Below are 22,249 nucleotides of genomic sequence, written 5' to 3'. Positions count from 1 at the left end.
AAGTATAAAAAAAACCATTTTCCAACCATTTTTAGTTCTGAACAATAGTTAGGTTAGATGTGAAATGTTAACTCTATTTCTCTCTCTCAGATGATATAAGACTTGCTGAGTTTCTCCAGTATTTTCTGTAATTGTTTTAAATTTTCAGCGTTCAGTATTTTGCTTTTATATATTAATTTCAGTCGATCAGAGGAACTTCACTTTCAAAAGTACAAATGGAGAAAAATGAAGGACAGACATCCTGCAGTCGGTGCTTCCATTGTGGGGAGGTCATGGCCTAATGGTCTTATAATACAGGAACATAGTTAATAGTCTGGGGACCCAGGTTTGAGTAATGGAATTTAAAACCTGGATTTAAGAATCTAATGATCACCATTAAACCACTGTTAATTGTCGGAAAAACCCATCTGAATCACTAATGTCCTTCAGCCGAAGGAAATATGCTATTCACACTTGGCTTACATGTGACTCCAGACACGCAGCAATGTAGTTGACTCTCAACTGCCACTAATTTGTATCAATTGCTACAAAGCCTCAACAAAGACACAAAACCGGACAGACTACCTGGTGCGAGAAATTGGCAGAAACAATCCTGTTGACCCTGCTAGGTCCTTGTTATTAACATTTTGGGGGCTAGTGCCAGTGGGAGAACTGTCTCATAGACTAATCAAGCAATAGCCTCATACAGTCATACTCAATGAATCATACCTTATAGACAATGTCTCAGGCACCACCATCACCACGATTGATATGGCCTGTCCCACTGACAGGATAGAGGCAGCAGAAGTGGCACAACCGTATATAGTCAGGAACAAGTTGCCCTGGGAGTTGTCAATAGTGAGTCTAGGCTTCATGACAGCAGGTCCCTGGCATCAGGTTAAACATGCAAGGAAACTTCCTCCTGATTACTATGAATTGTTGTCTCTCTGCTGATGAACCAGTACTCCTCTATGTTGAACCACACTTGGATGAAGCATTGAGGGTTGGCAAGGGGGCAGCACGCTGGGTGAGGTATGTCAATGTCTACCACCAAGCATGGCTCAGCAGCAGCACTACTGATCAAGTGCTAAAGGACATAGCTGCTAGACTGGGTCTGCAGCAGGTGGTGAGGGAACCAACAAGAGAGGAAAACATATTTGATCTCATCGTAATGGCGGCACAGTGACTCAGTGGTTAGCACTGCTGCCTCACAGTGCCAGGGACCCGGTTCAATTCCAGTCTTGGGCGCCTGTCTGTGTGGAGTTTACACATGCTCCCCGTGTCAGCGTGGGTTTCCTCAAGGTGCCCCTGTTTCCTCCTACAATCCAAAGATGTGCAGATCAGGTGAATTGGCCATTCTAAATTGCCCATAGTGTGCAGCGATGTGTAGGTTAGGGGCATTAGTCAGGAGTAAATGCAGAGTGATAGGGTAGTGATGGGTCTGGTTGGGTTACATTCAGAGGGTCAGTGTGGACTTGTTGGGCCGAAGGGCATGTTTCCACGCTGTACACATCCTATGATTCTAACCAATCTGCCAGCTGCAGATGCATCTGCCCAAGATAATATTGGTAAGAATGACCAATACACAGCCTTTGTGGAGATGATTTGGAGGTGCCAGTGTTGAACTGGAGTGTATAAAGTTAAAAAATCACACAGCACCAGGTTATAATCCAACAGGTTTAATTGGGAAGCACTAGCTTTCAGAGTGCTACTCCTCCTGATGAAGGAGCAGCACTCCGAAAGCTAGTGCTTCCAAATATATCTGTCGGACTATAACCTGGTGTTGTGTGATTTTTAACTTTGTGGAGATGAATTCCCACCTTCACATTGAGAATACCCTCCATCATCAAGGGGGTCAGTTAGCTCAGTTGGCGAGATGGCTGGTGAGTGACACCGAGTGATGTCAGTAACATGGATTCAATTTCAGACTGGCAGAGGTTTCTATGAAGATTCTCCACCTCACCCCCACCCCCAACCTCTCCTCTCGCCTGAGGAATGGTGATGCTTAGGTTAGACCACCATCAGTCATGTCTCTCACATATGAGAAAGAAGACTATGGTCTGATAAGACTGGAATCCCTACAGAATTATCATAGCATCCATGCAGTGTGGAAACAGGCCATTTGGCCCAACAAGTCCACATCGACCCTCCGAAAAATATCCCACCCAGACCTATTCCCCTACCCCTATTACTCTACATTTTCCCCTGACTAATGCACCTAACCTGCGTATCCCTGAACACTGTGGGCAATTTAACATGGCCAATTCACCTAATCTGCATGTCTTTGGACTGTGGGAGGAAACTGGAGCACCCGGAGGAAACCCACGCAATCATAAGGAGGATATGCAAACTCCACACAGACAGTTGCCCAGGCTGGAATCAAACCCGGTTCCCTGGCGCTGTGAGGCAACAGTGCTAACCACTTAATATGGAGACTTTACCTCACCTTTACCTTTCCCTTTACCCTCAATCATGTTGTGTGGCACAATTGTTGTGGTAAATGGGACTGACCTCGAACACATCTAGCAACTCACAATTGAGTATGCATGAAGTGTTTTGGGCCGTTAACTATGGCACAATCATTCTCCAGCACAATCATTCTCCAACACAATTGGCCACCTCTTGATCCAGAACACCTCCCACTCAACCATTACCTTCAAGCCAGGGGATCAACCATGGTTCAATGGTGAGTGTGGGAGGGCATGGTAGGAACAGCAGCAGATACACCTAAACTGAGGTGTTAATCTGGTGAAGCTACCAAATCGGACAACTTGCTTGCCAAACAGGATAAGAAGTAAATGATTGACAGAGCTAAAAGTTCCCACAACCAACAGATCAGGTCTAAGCTCTGCAGTCCTGCCATTACCAGTCATGAATGTTGGTGGACAGTTAACCAACTCAATGGATTAGTGACCAACTCCAATAAGAGATTATCAAAGCACTGCCCTTTGACATTCAATGGGGGTTACCATCAGTGAATCCCCATATCAACATCCTGGGACTTACCATTGACATGAAACTCAACTGGACTGACCATGTTAAAACATTGGCTACAACAGCCGGTCATGGACTAGAAATACTCAGTGAATAACTCACCCCCAGACCACCATCTACAAGGCAGAAGTCAGGAGGGAATACTTCCCACTTCCGTGGATGAGTTCAGTTGCAAAAACACACAAGAATTTTGACACTATCCAGGACAAAGCAGGCCACTTGATGGACACTACATCCACAAACAACGACTCCCTCCACTACTGATGCTCAGTTCCAGCAGTATGTGCAATCTATAAGAAGCACTGCAGAAATTTGCCAAAGATCATTCAACAGCACCTGCCAAAGCCATGGCCACATCAGTCTAAAAGGACATATGGGCGCATCACCACCTGCAAGTTTTCCTCCAAGCCCCTCAGCATCCTGACTTGGAAATATATCACCATTCTTTCACTGTCACTGGGTCAGAATCCTAGAACTCCCTTCATAACAGCATTATGGGTAGGCACAGTTGAAGAAGACAGCTCGCTATCACTATCTCAAGTGCGTTTAGCCAGTCACCGATGTCCATATCCTGCAAATGAATTTGAAAAAAATGCATGCACCAGTTGGATATTTTCCAATGTTGAACAAGAAGGGGTCTCTCAGAATTACTAACTTCTGACTGCTAGAGATCCTTGGTGCTCAACATGTTCTGCTGTGTTAAATTCTAATAGCAGTTTCTGACCAACTATCAAAGGCAAGAGAGTATATCCTTTGTGTCACCGTAATTAATGTTTGTTTAGGTACACTATTGAAAGTTTGAGCTCCATTATAAACAAAAATAATTTGAAGCTTGATGTAGTTTTTTTTCTGAATAATCTGTTTGCAAGTGGTTTCGGGCTAAAGTAGATTTGTTATGATTAAATCAAGACTAACAGAGTTTATAGACATTTCTCATAACATCCAAGACCTGTCATCGTGTTCATCTCACATAGCAACACTGTTGACTGATCCAGATGGCTTCTTGAAGAGGTTGCTTACACAAGAATTCTAATTCATAAATTCTATTTAGAGAATAGAATAAAGTTCTGTATTGCCAGCAAGTATTGTGACAGAAACTTAATGACATATAAATATTTAGGATGCTACTGAAACAGAAGTAAAGTGTTTATGATTCAGATTTTGTATTGTAGCACTAGGTGTTGATGTGTTAATATTTTCTAGGTGGACAACCATACTTCTTAGCAAGTGATTGTCAATGACAATTTTAATTTGCTCAGTATACTATTATAATACAGTGTAACTTCTGAAGTAGTTTTGAATGCTGTTATTGTTATAATATCAAATGAGACCAGTAACTTCTTTTGATAAACAAGAAATCCAAAATCCCATTTATTTACTGAATGAATAAAGCTATAAGGTTCACAGTTTAAAAGATTTTTTAAAAAATATATACAAGTCAAACAAAGAAAACGTTAAATATTCTGTTGGATAACTTGCAATAGCAAGTTGCAACTGGACTGGCCAAGATGGTGACAGAGTAGAATGTTCCAGTCAGCCGCTCATCTGCTCCACCTGTTCTTTTTTTTTCCCCTCCTAGTACTTTATTTTCTTCACAACACTGTCATCCTCAAAATATTTCAGTCCCCCTTCTGGAATTAAATTTGATCCTCAGTCGATTGCAATGCATAATCTAACCAGGGTTAGGCGGATCTTACTGTGTGTGAGATCCCTGATGGAGGTTATTGACCTGGGTGCTCTGGCTGATGGTTATAAACAGGAGTCTCCTCGCAAATAAGATAATAGTGTGCAGCATCTCAAAAAGATTAACGGGAGTCTCAGAGATTCTCACTATTTCAAGTGGCTCTGAGGATTGGCTCTAAGAAAGCCACACCGATGTCAAGTACAGTACTGCACACATGTAAATAAAGAGTAACGTGGTGACAGGATACCAGGCTTTGTGAAGTTATTTCATCACCAAAATTGTATGTATTTGCAGAATGGCCTAAACTCTGCTTACAATGATCTAGATGGTGTGCATCACCTAAATTAAAATAACTGAAACAGCTGCAGCTATGTTCTTTTTGTTTATTCTCAGCTTGTGAATCTAAACCTATTTTCTTCAGTGTGCCTTTACTACACCTGGAACTGTCGTTTGATGACCTTCAATGGCTTTGTCAACCTTTGTGTAGTTTCAGCCAGAAGTTTTGGTTTCCATTTGATCTTAGTTTATTTTAGCAACCACAAGAGTCAGTTTCCATTTCAATTAGGATCTGCCTCGAAAGATTCAAGTTTTTAAACCATAGATTTAATCACATTATCATTGGTGAGGCTACACTTTGGAGTATTGCGTTCAGTTTTGGTCACCTCACTATAGGAAAGATGTTATTAAACTGGAAAGAATGCAAAAGAAATTTACAAGGATGTTGCCAGAACTCAACAATCTGAGTTGTCGGGAGAGGTTGGACAAACTAGGACATCTTTCTTTAGACCATAGAAGACTGAGGGGAGATCATATAGATGTATGTAAGATCATGAGAGGCATGGATAAGATGAATACACTCAAAGTTTTTTTCCCACAATTGGTGAATCGAGGACTAGAGGACATCAGTTTAAGGTTAGAGGGGAAAGAATAAAAGGGAACCTGAAGGGCAACCTTTTTTACACAGAGGATGGCACACATATGGAATGAGCTGCCAGCTGAAGTTGTTGAGGTGGGTACATTAACAACATTTAAAAGACATTTGGATAAATAAATGGATAGGAAAAGTTTAGAAGAATATGGGCCAAGTGCAGGGAAATGGGGTTAGCGTGGATGGACATTTTGGTCGGCATGGACCAGTTTGGGCCATAGGGTCTATTTCCATACTTAGGACTGTATGACACTATTATGATATTTATAAACTGAGAAAAAGAATTGCCTTTAAAACTGAAAGACCATTGATTATTATGCTACTTCAGTTATGCCTTATTATTTGCTTCACATTGTGCTAAGGATTTTCTGTCTGGAAAGAAATTTGATGGTAAAGTTAGAAAACTATTGCTGCAGAGTTGACCTTATTTGAGAAAGTAATTCCTTTGAAAGTTTTGGTAATGCACAAGAAATACAAGAGGAAATGAAAATTAACCTTTAGAACACACACTTACTGAGGGTTGTTAATGGAAAAATCACAATTGGTGGAACCTACAGTTTTAAATCTGCTGTAACAGTGATGATAGGAGATTGGTTCCAGCTTTCTAAAATTTACCCAGCTGATGATTATTATACTGCTATTTGGGGGCATTGCCAGTTACAAACTGGTCTTGCCTCCACAGAATGGTTAAGTTGTAATCTTCCTTTTTTAATGCTCTTAACAAATCAAGCAATTCTTGAATAAATACTCTAATAATGAGCCACATACGAAGATTTCAAATTTTGAACTCAGGGTGAATATGCTTGATATAATATTTAATTTAGTGCCAATCTAAAGAGTGTGGCTGCAGCTACTTGTGGTCTATTCAGAGATGCTTTTCTTGTCTTCTGTGAAATGAGTATGAAGAGAATATTATTTGCAGCCATTTCTGTGAATGACTAAACTAGACGTGGTGCATTTTCTTGCATAACAAACTGAAAATGGAGGAATTCTTTCTTTCCCACACATCAACACCAAATCTCTTACTTTATTGTCACAGTAGTTCAGTGGCTTTAAATGATTAAATTCTGAATTTCATTCAGGCTTAGGCAGAGATGGTATATACAAGCTCTCCACTGGAGAGCAGGAAACTAGCTTAAACTATTTTTTGTATGCAGAGCTGACCTAACTCAAAGCAACGAAGTATAGCTTTTCAGTGTGACTTCGAATGGAGTGCTGGGAGATAGGTAAGTAAGGGGATTAGGTGAAGACAGGGAGAAGGTACTTCTTTGCTGTTTCTAACTTTTTCACCTTTGGGGAAATTAATTCTTGCTCTGGTACAGGTAAAGAAAGACCTGTTTGGTGAGTATTTGGTAAGTGTTAGGGTCTGTGGTATTTCCAAGTTTTAAAATAGTACAGGAGCTAATGGTAAGGATAAAATCAATTTAAAAATGAAATAAATAATTGTGTGAAACAATTAAGCAATTAATTAAAACACATTAAGGGTGTCAAGAGTGATGTGCTATGGCAACAACATGTGGATGCCAGGATCCATGGAAAATTTTAAACTAAAACCAAAACAACTGCGGAAGCTATAAATCAGAAACAAAAACTGGAAAAACTCAATGCGTCTGGCAGTATCTGTAGAGATAAATCACTTGATCTGAAACGTTAACTCTGATTTCTCTCCACATTGACTGCCAGACCTGCTGAGCTTTTCCAGCAATTTGCTTTTTGTGTCCATGGAAAATATGTCTACAGTAATGTTTGCAGCTCAAGGATTTTTAGCTCAGAGTCATTGAGCTGAAAGTGAAGCTATAGACCCTATAACACAACAGGAAGGGGGAAAGTTAGTTGGACATTTGTACAAAGGAACAGTTGCACCCCTTAGGAGAGGGTCTTCTAACTTGATAAGTGGTCAGGGGATTGGCGTTGCATCTGAGGCAGGCAAGGGGGTCCTGAAGGCAAAGGTGCACAAATCTCAGCCTTTTCAGTGTCCAAAATGTTTGCGATTCTTTCACTTTGTTTTGGTGACAGTAGAACTGCACATAGATAAACCAGTTAACCATGGCACTGTGTTATTAGAAGCCATTTAAGTGTGAGGAGCATAAAAAATGTAGTGGCAATATGAGATGATGTAGTAGGGGGGAGTGGCACTATTCGCTGTAGTCAAAAGCAAAAGTCCAGAATGTTGAGTTGCCAGTGCCAGGGTTTAGGCAGTGCTCACAGTGATAAGGAACTTACTGTGGGAAGGGAAAATCTGGGCATCTTGGTCCATGTAGGTACGGGTGGCATAGGCAGGACAACGAGTAAGATTCTACATAATGGAGTAGCACGGTAGCTCAGTGGTTAGCACTGCTGCTTCTCAGTGCCGGGAATCTGGGTTTGATTTCAGCCTCAGAATTCTGTGTGGAGTCTGCACATTCTCGCTGTGGGTTTGCTTGCACAATCCAAAGATGTGCAGTTTAGGTGGATTGACCATGCTGACATTGTCCATAGTGTTCAGAGATGTGTAGACTTGGTGGATTAGCCATGGCAAATGCTGGGTTACGGGATATGGTGGGGGGCTGGGTCTGGGTGAAATGCTCTTCGGAGGTTGACGCAGACTCCATGGGCCATAGGGATTCTGTGAACCAATACAAGAAGCCAAGTACCAAATTAAAAAGCAGACTATCAATTGTTGTAATCTATAGAATATTACCCAAGGCACCTGTAAATTAGACAAGTGCAAATAAGATTAGAAATGAATGTATGACTCAAAGTGGGATAGAAAAGGGAAAAGGTTGCAATGAGTCTGTGATTTGACTGCTGCTATCCATGTGCAGTAGGTAAGCTTACAATGCTGTTAGGGAGGGAATTGGCATCTTGTAAGCCAATCTTAAGTTAAATGATTAACTGCTAATATTTTCTATATTTTAGATATTATTTTAAAATTCAAGCAAAGAATCCATATGGATACGGCCCCATCAGTGAAGCTTTGTCTTTTGTTACAGAATCAGGTGATGTATGATGTTTTGAAATGATTATCATACTAGATTTGTAACCCAGGATTTAAAAATTTGAGAAAGTGAAGAATGCAGATGCTGGAGAGTCAGAGTTCTAAAGGGTGGTGCTGGAAAAACACAGCAGGTCAGGCAGTATCCGAGGAGCAGGAGAGTCGCTGTCTCGGGCATGGTAAAGGCCTTATGCCCGAAACATCGACTCTCCTGTTCCTGGGATACTTTTTGACTTTAAAAATTTGAGTTAGATTTTCAAATGTTACAAAATAATGTGTGAGTTTCCGTAAAATATCTGTGATAAGGGACAACTGGACAACATGACTTTGAAAGCTGTTGAATTATTATAAAAATCCAACTATTCACCCAAATCCAACTGTTCACCCGATGTGTTTGAGGGAAGTGATTCTGCCATTGTACTAAGTCTAACCTAATTTGACTCCAGTCCCACATTACATCATGTATTCTTGGCTTGAAGTTACTTCCTGGAGTGGAGGACCAAAGTGGTTGGGATGAGGAGATCTACTGCTACATACTTATCCCTAAGAGCGGCTCCAAACTTTCTTTGGTTGAATTCTCTTGTACCTTACCATAGTATCATAAACTTGCAGTAAGATCAGTGCGAGTAAGCTATGGGGAAAATTTCTTGATTTTGTCATTTCTCCTCACTCCCTTGCAGCTACTATTTAAGTATTGGATGTTCTCATTCACTATCATCCAGTGCTGAACTTTGCTGCATCTTGACTGGTCTAACCATTTCTAATGCTGTAGCAGGAGCCAAGGTAAAGTCACACTATCCACGAAATTGTGAGCACAGTCTGCAGAACCAAGATACTTCTTTGACCTTGCCTTGCTTTATAGAATTGACTCATTCCAAGAAAACTGACCTTGACCCTGGCAAAAACAGCAAAATAGAAATTCAAAGTGCTCTAGTGGCTAAAGGACTACCCAGTTGTATAGGCATTCAATCAAGAAGGCTTCCATGTTCTTACATCACCAAAGCAGAAGCAATATAGTGTCACCCACATCCCAGAAATAAAATACAAAAATGCACAGTAAATTTTGACCTTTGTAAGGGGCAATTCATAATGCTTAAATATGTTTAGTAGTCACAGTATATCAAGGTGAATTAAACTAGCACAATGCCTTACTTGGTAGAGGCAAGAATTAGAGATTGCTAAATTCTCTGGGTTCACTGCAAACTGTGCAGCATTTTTCATAAAGCGTTTGCTTACTGATCTTCCAAACCTGCCTACCTGGTGAAATCATGAAACTCCACACCAGGAAATCTTTGGCAACATCTGCACAAATTTCCATTCATAATATTTGGAAAATCTAGTATCCTAATATATACAGAGGATTTTCCAATATGCCATAATGAATATTAGAAATTCCAAGTTAACGTATTCCTTTACTTCAGCCATAAGGTGAAAAAATTTCACAGAAAGAAGAGCCCTTCTGGACTATTGGGTTTTGTTAAATCTTTGTAATTATCCCCATTCTCTTGCTTCTCTATTGCACTGTATTTTATTTTCCCATATAACTATGCACTGTTTCTTGTTCCCTTTTGAAAATTTCCATATAATTTTCTTGCACTACCCTTCAAACAATGAATAAAAACCTAGAATAGAATAGAATGCCCACATTATAGAAAGAGGCCTTCAACTCTGCACTAACCTCCTGAAGAGCATCCCACACAGAATTAGCCCTCTACCCTATCCCCATGAGCCTGCACTTACCATGTCTAATCCACTTAGTCCATACTTCCCTGGTCACTACAGACAATTTGGCATGGCTAATCCACCTAATATGCACATGTTTGGACTGTGGGAGGAAACTAAAGCACCAGTGCAGACACAGTAAGAACATGTAAACTCCAGACACCCAAGACCAGAATCAAACACAGGTCCCTGGTGCAGTGAGGCAGCAGTGCTAATCATTGAGCCACTGTATGACCTATGCGTGGTGACATTGAAAAGTTTTCACTGTACTCCTGGACTTTTGTACTTGTGTATACATGACAATAAAGTCTAAATCAAATCTACTTCGATTAAAAAAAACTTCATCTCTTTGGTTTGTTTGTCTTATGATGAAAAGCTTTAGTTATCAACCTTCCTTCCAATGGAAACTGTTAAACCCATGATGGTAAGGTTGAAATAAAGAAACAGAAATTAATAAGAAAAGTCTAGGATTGCTGATGGTGCCATGTGAAATTATTCACTTCAGTGGGAAAACAAGCCATTCTAAAAGACCATTAGAAATAGGAACAGGAGTAGGCCTCAAGTCTGCTCCACCATTCAATAAGATCTGACATTCCTCATGTCCACTTTACTATCCTTTGCCTGCAACCCTTGATTCCCCTACTGATCAAGAATCTACCTCAGCTTTATATATACACAAGAGACTGTCTCCACAGCTTTGTGTGGCAAGGTGTTCCAAAGAGACACAACCCTCTGAGAGAAAAAATTCTTATGCCCTCTAGTCCTAGGCACTCCCATGACGGGAAATATCCTCCCAGCACTTACCTTGTCAAACCCAAATGTTACAATGAGACCACCTCTCATTCTTCTAATTTCCTGTGAGTCAAATCCCAACCTGTTTAATCTTTGCTCATGACACAATCCCCTCTGGGGATCATTTTAGTGAACATTTTCTGAACTGCCTTCAATGGATTATCCTTCTCTTAAATAAGGTGATCAAAGCTGCTCTGTGTATTCCAGATGTAGTCTCACCAGCATCACATACAATTGCAATAGGACTTCCCTATTCTTATACTCAATAGACTTGAAAAAAGGATCAACATTCCATTAGCATTCCTGATTATCTGCTGCACCTGTGTGCCAGCTTTAAGTTGAATGATAAGCAAATATTCGCATTTAAGGGCTATAGATTCCTTGTATATGAATTTGTAGATGTTAGCATGCAAGCACAGCAAATACTTAGGAAAGCAAATGCTATGTTAGCCCTTATTGCAAAGTGGTTAGAGTATAGAAATACTAAAAGATGCATTTATGCAGCACTTCTCATGTCCATATTTCTCAAATAATTTGACAATCAATTAATGCATTTGCTGTCAGTGATGTAGGAAGAATGCATGAAGTGAAGAATTCTTGTTACAATTATACACGACTCTAGTGAGAGTACTTCTTCAGTATTAGGTTAGTCCCAAAGTCCGATGAAGTGAGCGAGTGGAATGGACCTATATTCTCTGGAGTTTCATGAGAAATGAGTGGAGTGTTCAGTGGTAGTTCTTCTATGTTTGATCAGGCTAGTCTTGTAACTGATCTTTGTCAAGTGACCAACTCCATATATAAGCTTCTAGCTAGAATATCTGAGACCTAGCAAAGACAATGTGTGTTTTGGAAATTCTATAAATTCTGAGAATTCTTTAAAGGTTTTGTAAATAGATTTTTGGATTTATGACTAGAGTTATCTCTGCAATGCTCTGAGACAAATCAGTTCAACAAAGCAACCTAAATAAAACAGAAGTGACCTAACTGGAATGTGTAAAATTCTTAGAGGGCTTCACAGGGTAAATTTTAGAAGTTTTTTGTCCCCCTAGTTGAAGTTCTGAAACTAAGGATCATAGATTTAGAATAAGAGTCAGTCATTTAGGAATGAAAATGGGAGACTCCTTTCATTCAGAAGATTGAGTTTGGTATATTAAACCATAAGACAAAGGCGTGGAAGTAAGGCCATTCAGCCCATCAAGTCCACTCCGCCATTTAATCATGGCTGATGGTCATTTCAACTCCACTTACCCGCACTCTCCCCGTAGCCCTTAATTCCTTGCGAGATCAAGAATTTATCAATCTGTGCCTTGAAGGCATTTAACGTCCCAGCCTCCACTGTGCTCCATGGCGATGAATTGCACAGGCCCACCACTCTCTGGCTGAAGAAATGTCTCCTCATTTCTGTCCTAAATTGATCCCCACTAATTCTAAGGCTGTGCCCATGGATCCTAGTCTCCCTGCCGAACGGAAATAACTTCCCAGCGTCCACCCTTTCTAAATCATGCATTATCTTTTAAGTTTCTATTAGATCTCCCCTCAACCTTCTAAACTCTAATGAATACAGTCCCAGGATCCTCAGCTGCTTATCGTATGTTATCTGTGTTCTAGTCCAAAGGGCTATGAGTTCTCAATAGACTGAGATTAACAAATGTTTGGACACTACAGGGCCAATGGAAATGAGGACAGGATCAGAAAGTGGAAGTGATGCAGAAAATTAAATTGTCGATCAGTCATATAGCATTTCCTCTTCCTTATATTCTGTTTTTCTTCATTTTTCGTGTAACAATTGAGTTACTTATTAAGTCTGATTTACAACCATTTTATTAATTTCATCAAAATATAGCCAGTATTTGAACGATGATTGTTTTCTGTTTTTACAGATGACCCACAGATTATTGTCAGGCCACCTGGTAAGTGCACAGAGATCCTCATTTGAAAGGCACAATTGATGTTTTTTTTACTTCATGATTTGGAGATGCCGTGTTGGACTGGAGTGTACAAAATTAAACATTACACAGCACCAGGTTATAGTCCAACAGGTTTAATTGGAAGCACTAACTTTTGGAGTGCCGCTCTTTCGTTAGGTGGTTGTGGAGGATACAATTGTAAGACACAGAATTTATAGGAAAAGTTTACAGTGTGATGTAATTGAAATTATACATTGAAAAATACCTTGATTGTTTGTTACGTCTCTCATCTGTTAGAATGACCATGATAGTTTCACTTCTTTCATATGTAAATCACAAAACCTTTTTTAAAAGTTACATTCTCAGGTTAACTTTAACAGTTGGTGTCAGCACAGATAATGTGTTGAACACACACACTCCTCCACACACACACATACACACTCTCTCACAGACACTCTCAACCCCCCCACTCCAGACACACACACACTCACACATGCACCCTCTCACAGACTTTAGACCCCTTTACACACACGCACTCTCTCTCACAGACACTTAGAACCCCCCATCCCAGACAGACACACACACACATCACATGTACACATACACATATATGTTTGTGGGGTGAATTTATACTTGCAGAGTTACATTGTACTTTGCTCAAACATTGCATGGATCTATGTAAGACTCTATTAACTCATTTTTTAGATTACAATCAGTCTAAACATTAGGGCACAAACAGCACCACACAGGGCGTTCAAATGTGTCCAATCGATCTCCCGAACTTCGATCTTCTACCCCTCTTTTTCCTCCTGCAACATCTATCGAGCCTCCCTCGTCTTGGCCTACCATCTCACCAGCATCCACACCCAAAAGCTGCCACGTGTCCCACCTCCAGCAGGATGCCACCACCATTCACATTTTCTCCTCCTCTCCCTTGATAGCACTTTGTGGGCACCGTTCCCTCCAGGATATCTTGGTCCACTCCTCCTCCACTCACAACATCTTCCCACACCCCATGGCACCTTCCCATGCAATCGCAGAAGGTATAATATCTGCCTATTTACTTTCTCTATCCTCACTAACCAAGGCCCCAGACACACCTTCCACGTGAAGCAGCAATTTAACTGCACTTCACTTAATCTGGACCCTGCTCACAATGTGGTCTCCTCTACATTGAGGAGACAAATCTCAGTCTGGGTAACTATCTTGCAGAACACTTGTATTCTGTCCGCAAAAATGACACTGAATTTCTGGTTGCCTGCCATTTCTTCACACCACCGTTTCCTGACCAACATTGCTGTCTTGAGAGAACATGCTAGAAAATCTCAGCAGGTCTGGCAGCATCTGTAAGGAGAGAAAAGAGCTTTGACAAAGGGTCAGTTAGACTTGAAACATCAGCTCTTTTCTCTCCTTACAGATGCTGCCAGACCTGCTGAGATTTTCCAGCATGTTCTCTTTTGGTTTCAGATTCCAGCATCCGCAGTAATTTGCTGCAATGCTCCAGTGAAGCTCGGCACAAGTTGAAAGAATAACACCTCATTTTTTGCTTGAAAACCCTGTAGTCTTCTGGACTCAATATCAAGTTCAACAATTTTAGGGCTTGAGGATCTTCTCTCATGTCCTTATCCCAACCCACACACTATGCCTTGTCATCACATGAGCTGCTACCACAAATAACCCATTGTCAATCACTAATAGCCCCATTAGCAGCTATTCATTCCCCAGGCTGACCTTTACCCATTCCTTTGCCTGCCCAACTGTTTTTCCCTCTCTGGGCTCCATCTCCACCTATCATTGACTCCTTCCTGCTCCCCTTATCCCATCCTTAGCATATATACCAACATTTCCTCAGTTACAATCAGTTATGAAGAAATGTCACTGCTCCTGAAACATTAATTCTGCTTTGTCTCCACAGATGCTCAGAGGCCTGCTGAGTGTTTCCAGCAATTTCTGTTTTTGTTTCTAATTTCCATCATCCGGAGTTCTTTGGTTTTTAGGTTTACATTACTGATGAATATGTGATGCTCGATAGTACTGTCAATGACCATTCCCATCACATTGAGTCAATTCAAAAAACACATTTCTTCAACACCACAATAAGGATGTTGTTGCAGTTGATAGCCTTTGTTTTTTTCCCATGCATTCAGTATTTTGTGATAATCCATGCACTGAATTGAATTGGTTTTAAGACAGATGTCTGCATTGGAGGAGGCCATGGTTACATTATCCACTTGGATTTATGGTTAAATGTAGATGCATAAACAACTGGAGTTTTGCCTTTTCAAGTTTATGCTGGGCTCCGCTATTAAATTAAGCAATCAGTGAAACTGATTTGTGATCTCTAATTTCTTGGCCATTTTCAGAATATAGAAAAATAAATAGCTAAGAAGGAGGTCATTCAGTTGACCATAATAGAGCTCCTCCGCCTAAAACCAGCACTTTGTAGACTTTAGCTCCTTACTGCATATTTTATTTAGAATTCCTTCATAAGATGTGGACATTATTGGATAGGCTACATTTGTTCCCCATTCCTAACTGTCCTTTAAAAAACCGAAGTGAGCAATTACCTTAACTATGTTGCACAGGTAAAGGCACAATTAGGGAGGGAGTTCCAGGATTTTAGAATCAAACAAATCCCTGCGGTACAGTTGGAGGCTATTCGGCCCATTGAGTCTGTATGAAGAGCATCCTACCCAGATCCAACCACCCCTACTCTATCCCCGTAAGCCTGTGTTTACCATGGCTAATCCGCCGAGCATGCATATGCCTGAACACTATGGGACAATTTAGCATGGCCATTTGACCTAACCTGAACACCTTTGGACTATGAGAGGAAACTAGAGCACCTGATGGAAACCCACACAGATATGAGATTGTCCACCCTGGGTCCCTGGAACTGTGATGCAGCAGTGATAAACACTGTGCCACCATGCTGACCATTTTGACTCAGTTACAATGATGTCAGGGTAGTGGGGACATGGAGGGAATTTGTAGGTCATGGAGCTTCTATGCATCTGTTGACTTTGTCCTCCTTAGTAGTCCAAGTCACGGGTCTTGACGGATAATGATTTACTGCATTGCATCTGGTCTGTGGTGCACACTGCTATGATTTGCATCAGGTGGGGTGCCAATCATATAAACTGCTCACCCTGTATAGTGCCAAGTTTCTTGAATGTTGTTGGAGCTGCACTCTTTCGAGAAAGGGGATAAGTATTTCAACACTTTCATGGCTTGTGTTTTGTAGACAAGTGATTTTGAAGAGTCAGGAGTTGAGATACTTGCCAAATAATTGCCAGCCTCTGACCTGTTCTTGTAACCCCACTATTTTAATGGCTGATCCAGTTAATCAATGGTAACTGCTAATATAGGAAATAGTTAAGCAGGTGATTGATAATAAATTGACTCAACTAGGTAGAAAGAGAACTCACGTAATGCAGTGATAGTGGAGCAGAAGTTCTGGGTTCAAGTCCCATCTGTTCTAGACATATGTCATAACACATCTGAATGGGCTGGTTAAAAATATCTGAAGGAAAACAGGGAGACTGGTGTCTGAATTGAATTGAATGATTTATTGTCACTTGCATTCAAAGCTTTAACTGTTGCCACAATCTGGTGCCATTTCGAATCGTTTAAGAATAAAAAGATATAACTGAGAGACTATCTTCATTCCACTGCCATCACCATGAGATCTGAGCTCTGATCCAGTTCACCAATGACGCCTGTGTTGCCACACCTCCACTGTCCTGCCACTGCCTCCACTGGACGCACCAACTTTAGGAGTTGACACTTTTTAGGCGCCATCTCTTCACTGGTAAGCCCACCTCACTGATACAGCTACCAAGGCCAGTTCCCATGCTGAACCCACAGTCTCCCCACAACAGGAGACCCAGCTCTGCTGCCACCTCACTGATAACCAGGAGTTCCCAACTCAGGGCTTACCACAACCCAGAGCTGCTGCCGCTGCCTCCGGGCCTGCCTTGACTGCAACCAGGAACCCCCAGCTCTGGTATGAACTCTGATGCCAGGGGTTCCTGCTCCGAGCGATATGATACTTCCACCGCCGTCTCATCAATGTCAGGACTCTCTGCTGGAGGCCTACTGCAACGAGCAATTCTGGTTCCGCTGACAGGCTAGGTCACCCTTCTCTGAGATGTCGCTTGCTGGTGTTGCCAGTTTGAAATCTCTGCTGCCATTGCCGCCTCCAATTGCTGGAAGTGCTTTGCCACCACTGCCAGTTCTGAACATCAGAGGACATCTTTGCTACCACTGCCACCTCCAATCGCCAGGAGGCTGCCGTCATTCTGCATATGGCACACTCTCGCTGCTGTGCCAATGCTGACCATTAAATCACTGCAAAAGGCTTGAAGGAAGAGAAAAATGAATTGAATAAACAAAAGGAAGAAAAGGTGCACAGAAGTGAAAAGAAGAAAAAAAGAAAGAAAGCAGATGAGCCGCAGGCTCAAGGGCCCACACACAACCCTGCTATTCCATGGCCTTGTTGATTTCCTGGAAAGAGTTGGAAGCCTGAACATTTAATAAACTCTATCCACAAAGAAAAGTGCCTCTGTTTCTGTTTCCCTGACTGACTTGGATCCAAATTGACAGTAACTCCAGAATTATGATAGTGGAGGATTCAGTGATGGCAACGATATTAAATGCCGAGGGCAGTGTTTAGATTTTTTCTTGTTGGAGATGATCATTGCCTGTGATTTGTTCACTTAGCAACCCAAGCCTGAATGCTGTTCAATTCTTGCTGCGTGTGTACATTGACTGCTTCAGTATGTCAGTACTGAAATATGCTGAACATTACGTAGTCAATTAACATGCCTGTGTCTGACCTTGTAGTAGAACAACGATCGTTAATGAAGCAGCTAAAAGAACATTATCCTATTGGCTCAGGCCCCTTGTCATGCAGTACTAGTGTCCCTATCCCTTCCCCCACCTCAACTTAGTTCCAAACTTGCAGTTCAGCACTGTCCCCATGACTTGTCCGGACTTGTCCTACCTGCCTATCTCCTTTTCCACCTATCCACTCCACCCTCTCCTCCCTGACCTATCACCTTCATCCCCTCCCCCACTCACCTATTGTATTCTATGCTACTTTCTCCCACCCCCACCCTCCTCTAGCTTATCTCTCCACGCTTCAGGCTCTCTGCCTTTATTCCTGACGAAGGGCTTTTGCCCAAAACGTCGATATCGCTACTCCTTGGATGCTGCCTGAACTGCTGTGCTCTTCCAGCACCACTAATCCAGAATCCATCCCTACCTCTGTGCCAGGACACCTGGGTCTCACCTGCTCCAGAGTTTGATTAGAAATTATCTATCCCACCTACTCCAGGAGTGTTCAATAACATCTCTGAACAAGTGAATTTGAAAATATTTTAAAAAACATATGTAATGAAGTCCTGCAGCAAAGCTTTAAGACTGAGGTCATTAATTTCTAAAAACTACAAACCTGTTCATTTGTGCCAGGTATTAGAATGAGCTTTGTGACTCATTCCCATTCAGTTTTGTTAGTTTTCTCGACAGCAATGAATTAAATATAGCCTTGATGTTATGGGCTATCACTGTCACCTCACCTCTGGAGTTCAGCTGTTTTGTCCATGTCTGGATCAAGTAATATAGTCAGGACCTGAGTGGCCATGGCAGAACCCAAACTAAGCATCAGTGAGCAAATCATTGTTAAGCAAATGACACTTGAAAGCATTATAGGTTACACTTTCTATCCACTTTGCTGCTGATTGAGAACAGACTGGGAAGTAATTCTCCAGGTTGGATTGGCTTGCTTTTTGCGTAGAGCACAAACCTAGATAATTTTGCACACTGTCAGGTAGATTCTTTTTTATTATTTCAAAAATATACTTTATTCATAAATACTTTGATGATCTATACAACTGGACATGCCATAGATATGTAAACATTCCATTTCTTTGCATACCGAAACAGAGTAATCATTCTTATTTACAGGTCCGTACGATTACATTTTTAGCTGAGGTGTCAGCAGAGCTCAAATGACTGCGCGGGCCCCCTGTTCTTCTTTAGGCAGGCAGACGTTACACAGTGGTCTTTCCCCACCGCGCCTTGGCAGCAGCTGCCCCAAGCGTCAGCGTGTCCCTCAACACGTAGTCCTGGACCTTGGAATGTGCCAGTCTGCAACAATCAGTCGGGGTCAACTCCTTCAGCTGGAAGATCAACAGGTTTGGGACCGCCCAGAGAGCGTCCTTCACCGAGTTGATGATCCTCCAGCCACAGTTGATGTTCGTCTCGGTGTGCATCCCGGGAAACAGACCGTACAGCACGGAGTCCCGCGTCATGGCGCTGCTCGGGACGAACCTCGACAAACACCACCGCATTCCTCTCCAGACTTCTTCTGCATAGACACATTCCAGAAGGAGGTGTGTGACAGTCTTGTCCCCCCCCCCCCCGCAGCCGCTTCGAGGTGTGGCTGAGAGTCCGGGCGTGCATAAAGCACCTCACAGACAGAGCCCTTCTCACCACCAGCCAAGCCATGTCTTGGTGTTTGTTGGAAAGTTCTGGCGATGAGGCATTCTGCCAAATGGCTTTGACAGTCTACTCAGGGAACTGCTCGATAGGATCCGCCCTCTCCTTTTCCCGAAGGGTCTCAAGGACACTATGTGCTAACCACTTCCTGATGGACTTGTGGTCAAAGGTGTTTTTCTTCATAAACTTCTCCACGAAGGACAGGTGATATGGAACGGTCCAACTACTCAGAGCGTTCCACGGCAGCGAGGCCAGGCCCATCCTTCGCAGCACCGGGCACAGGTCGAACCTCAGTACATAGTGACACTTTTTTTTAGATTAGATTACTTACAGTGTGGAAACAGGCCCTTCGGCCCAACAAGTTGGTGTTTGCGTACCGGGGATCCACACACAGCTTGATGCAGCCACACACAAAGGTGGCCATCAGGGTGAGGGTTGCATTGGGTGTATTATTTCCGCCGTTGCCCAGATCTTTGTACAGCGAGTCCCTTTGGACCCAGTCCATCTTTGACCTCCATATAAACTGGAAGATGGCCCGGGTGACTGCAGCGGCACAGGTTCTGGGAATAGGCCAGACCTGTGCCACGCATAATAGCAAAAACAGTGCCTCACACCTGATGACCAGGTTTGTTCCCGCAATGGAGAGTGACTGTAGCTCCCATCTGCCCAGTTTCTGCCTCACTTTGCTGATACGCTCCTCCCAAGACTTGGCACACACCCCAGCCCCCCCCCCCCCCGAACCAAATACCCAGCACCTTCAGGTGGTCGGTCCTGACGGTGAAGGGGATCGAGGATTGGTCGGCCCAGTTGGCATGGCCTCGGTTTACCTTGACCCCCGAGGCCCATTCAAACTGGTCACACATGCACATGAGTCTGCGCACAGACAGCGGATCCGAGCAGAAAACGGTGATGTCATCCATGTACAGGGAGGCCTTAACCTGTATGTCCCTGCTGCCAGGAATAGTCACCCCTCTCAGGCTTGCATCCTTCCTGATGGACTCGGCAAATGGCTCTATGCAGCATACAAACAAGGCAGGAGAGAGAGGGCAGCCCTGCCTGACTCCAGATCTAACTGGGAAGCTATCTGATTCCCACCCATTGATTGAGACTGCACTGACAATGTTGGTGTAGAGCAGTCTGAACCAATTGCAGATTCCCTTCCCAAAGCCCATTTTGGAGAGAACATCTCTCATGTACCTGTGTGATATCCTGTCAAAGGCTTTCTCCTGGTCCAGGCTGATCAGGCAGGTGTCCAACTCTCTGTCCTGCACGTAGGCGATCGTATCCCTGAGGATTGCGAGACTCTTAGCAATCTTCCTGCCCGATACAGCACAAGTTTGGTCAGAGTGAATCACCGACCCCAGAGCAGACCTGACCCGGTTGATGATTATCTTTCACAGAATTTTGTAAACCGCATTCAACAGTGAGATTGGTCTCCAATTTTTGAGTTCCTCCCTCTCCCCCTTCTGCTTGTAGATGAGGATGATGATGCCTTTCCTCATGGATTCACTCATGGTACCTGCCCAAAGCATACTGACATACACCTCCAGCAGGTCCTGGCCAATCAAGTCCCACAGAGTGGAATAGAGCTCGACCAGTAAGCCGTCGCTTCCGGGAGTTTTATTCTTTTCGAAGGACTCGAGGGCCTTGGTCAGCTCGTCCAGAGATAGCGGCTGGTCCAGCCTCTCTCGTGTTCCGTCGTCTAGGACCTCCGTGACAGAGGACAGGAACGACTTGGAGGCCTCGCTGTCGGTCGGCTTCGTGTCATACAGACCGGCATAGAAGGATTTACTGATCCTCATGATGTCAGCCTGAGATGACATTATGGAGCCACCTTCTTCCTCCAGGCTGCTGAGCACGGAGCTCTCTTTGTGCACCTTCTGGAAGAAGAAACGTGAGCACGTCTCGTCCTGCTCCACCGAGCGGACCCTGGACCGGAAGATTATCTTGGAGGCCTCCGAGGCAAAGAGCGAGGCTTGCTGGCCCTTCACCTCCTTGAGGTCCTCCCTGACATCGACCCCCATCGTCTGCAGCAGGAGCAGGTTCTGCATACTTTCCTAGAGCTGGGGCAGTTTTCCCCGCCTCTCTTTCGCCTCCTGAACACCTTTGAGGATGAAGAACCTCTTGATGTTCCCTTTTACTGTTTCCCACCAGTCCGCTGGGGACTCAAAGAGGGGCTTCACGGTTCTCCAACCTGCGTAGTCCCTCTTGAGCTCCTCAATGTTTCCCGGGGTCAACAGCTTTGTGTTCAGCTTCCACTTTCTCTTACCAGCCCGCTGCTCGTCCTGTAGGTGACAGTCAGCCAGCAGGAGGCAGTGGTCAGAGAAGAACACCGGCTTGACATCGGTGGATCTGACCAAGAGCGTTCGGGACACAAACAAGTAATCTATCCTTGAACGGATAGACCCGTCTGCCCGTGACCAGGTGTATCTACGCTGCGCTCCGTCTGCAGGGGTGCTGAAGACATCGTGCAAGCTTGGCATCTTTTACTCTGTCCATCAGGGCTCTGGATGTGGCGTCCAGTTTACTGTCCCCCCCCCCGCCGGATCGTCCATCTGCATCAATGATACAATTGAAGTCTCCGGGCAGAATGACTGGCCTGGACGTAGCCAGCAACAGTGGAAGCTGCTGCAGGACGGCCAACCGTTTACTCTTACCCACTGGGGCGTACATATTGATCAGTCTCAGGGGAGCATTCCTGTACATGACATCGGTGACAAGGAGGCTCCCACCCACCACCTCCTTAACCTCGGAGATGGTGAAGTTGC

General features: G+C 43.2%; 1 protein-coding gene across 1 annotated transcript in view; it reads left to right on the top strand.

The window, feature by feature from the left end:
* Positions 1-22,249, top strand: part of fndc1 (fibronectin type III domain containing 1) — a 373,864-nt gene that overhangs the window by 318,752 nt on the left and 32,863 nt on the right. Inside the window, exons 18-19 of the mRNA XM_043696167.2 lie at positions 8,484-8,563; positions 12,954-12,983. Of these exons, the coding sequence (XP_043552102.2) occupies positions 8,484-8,563; positions 12,954-12,983 (110 nt within the window). The remainder of the gene's footprint in view (positions 1-8,483; positions 8,564-12,953; positions 12,984-22,249) is intronic.

This window comes from Chiloscyllium plagiosum, unplaced genomic scaffold (assembly GCF_037043375.1).
Source record: "Chiloscyllium plagiosum isolate Xiang-an unplaced genomic scaffold, Cpla_swu_hap1 HiC_scaffold_10, whole genome shotgun sequence".
NCBI lineage: Eukaryota > Metazoa > Chordata > Chondrichthyes > Orectolobiformes > Hemiscylliidae > Chiloscyllium > Chiloscyllium plagiosum.
Note: the sequence above shows the minus strand (reverse complement) of the source record. Positions and strands in the feature narration are given on the sequence as shown.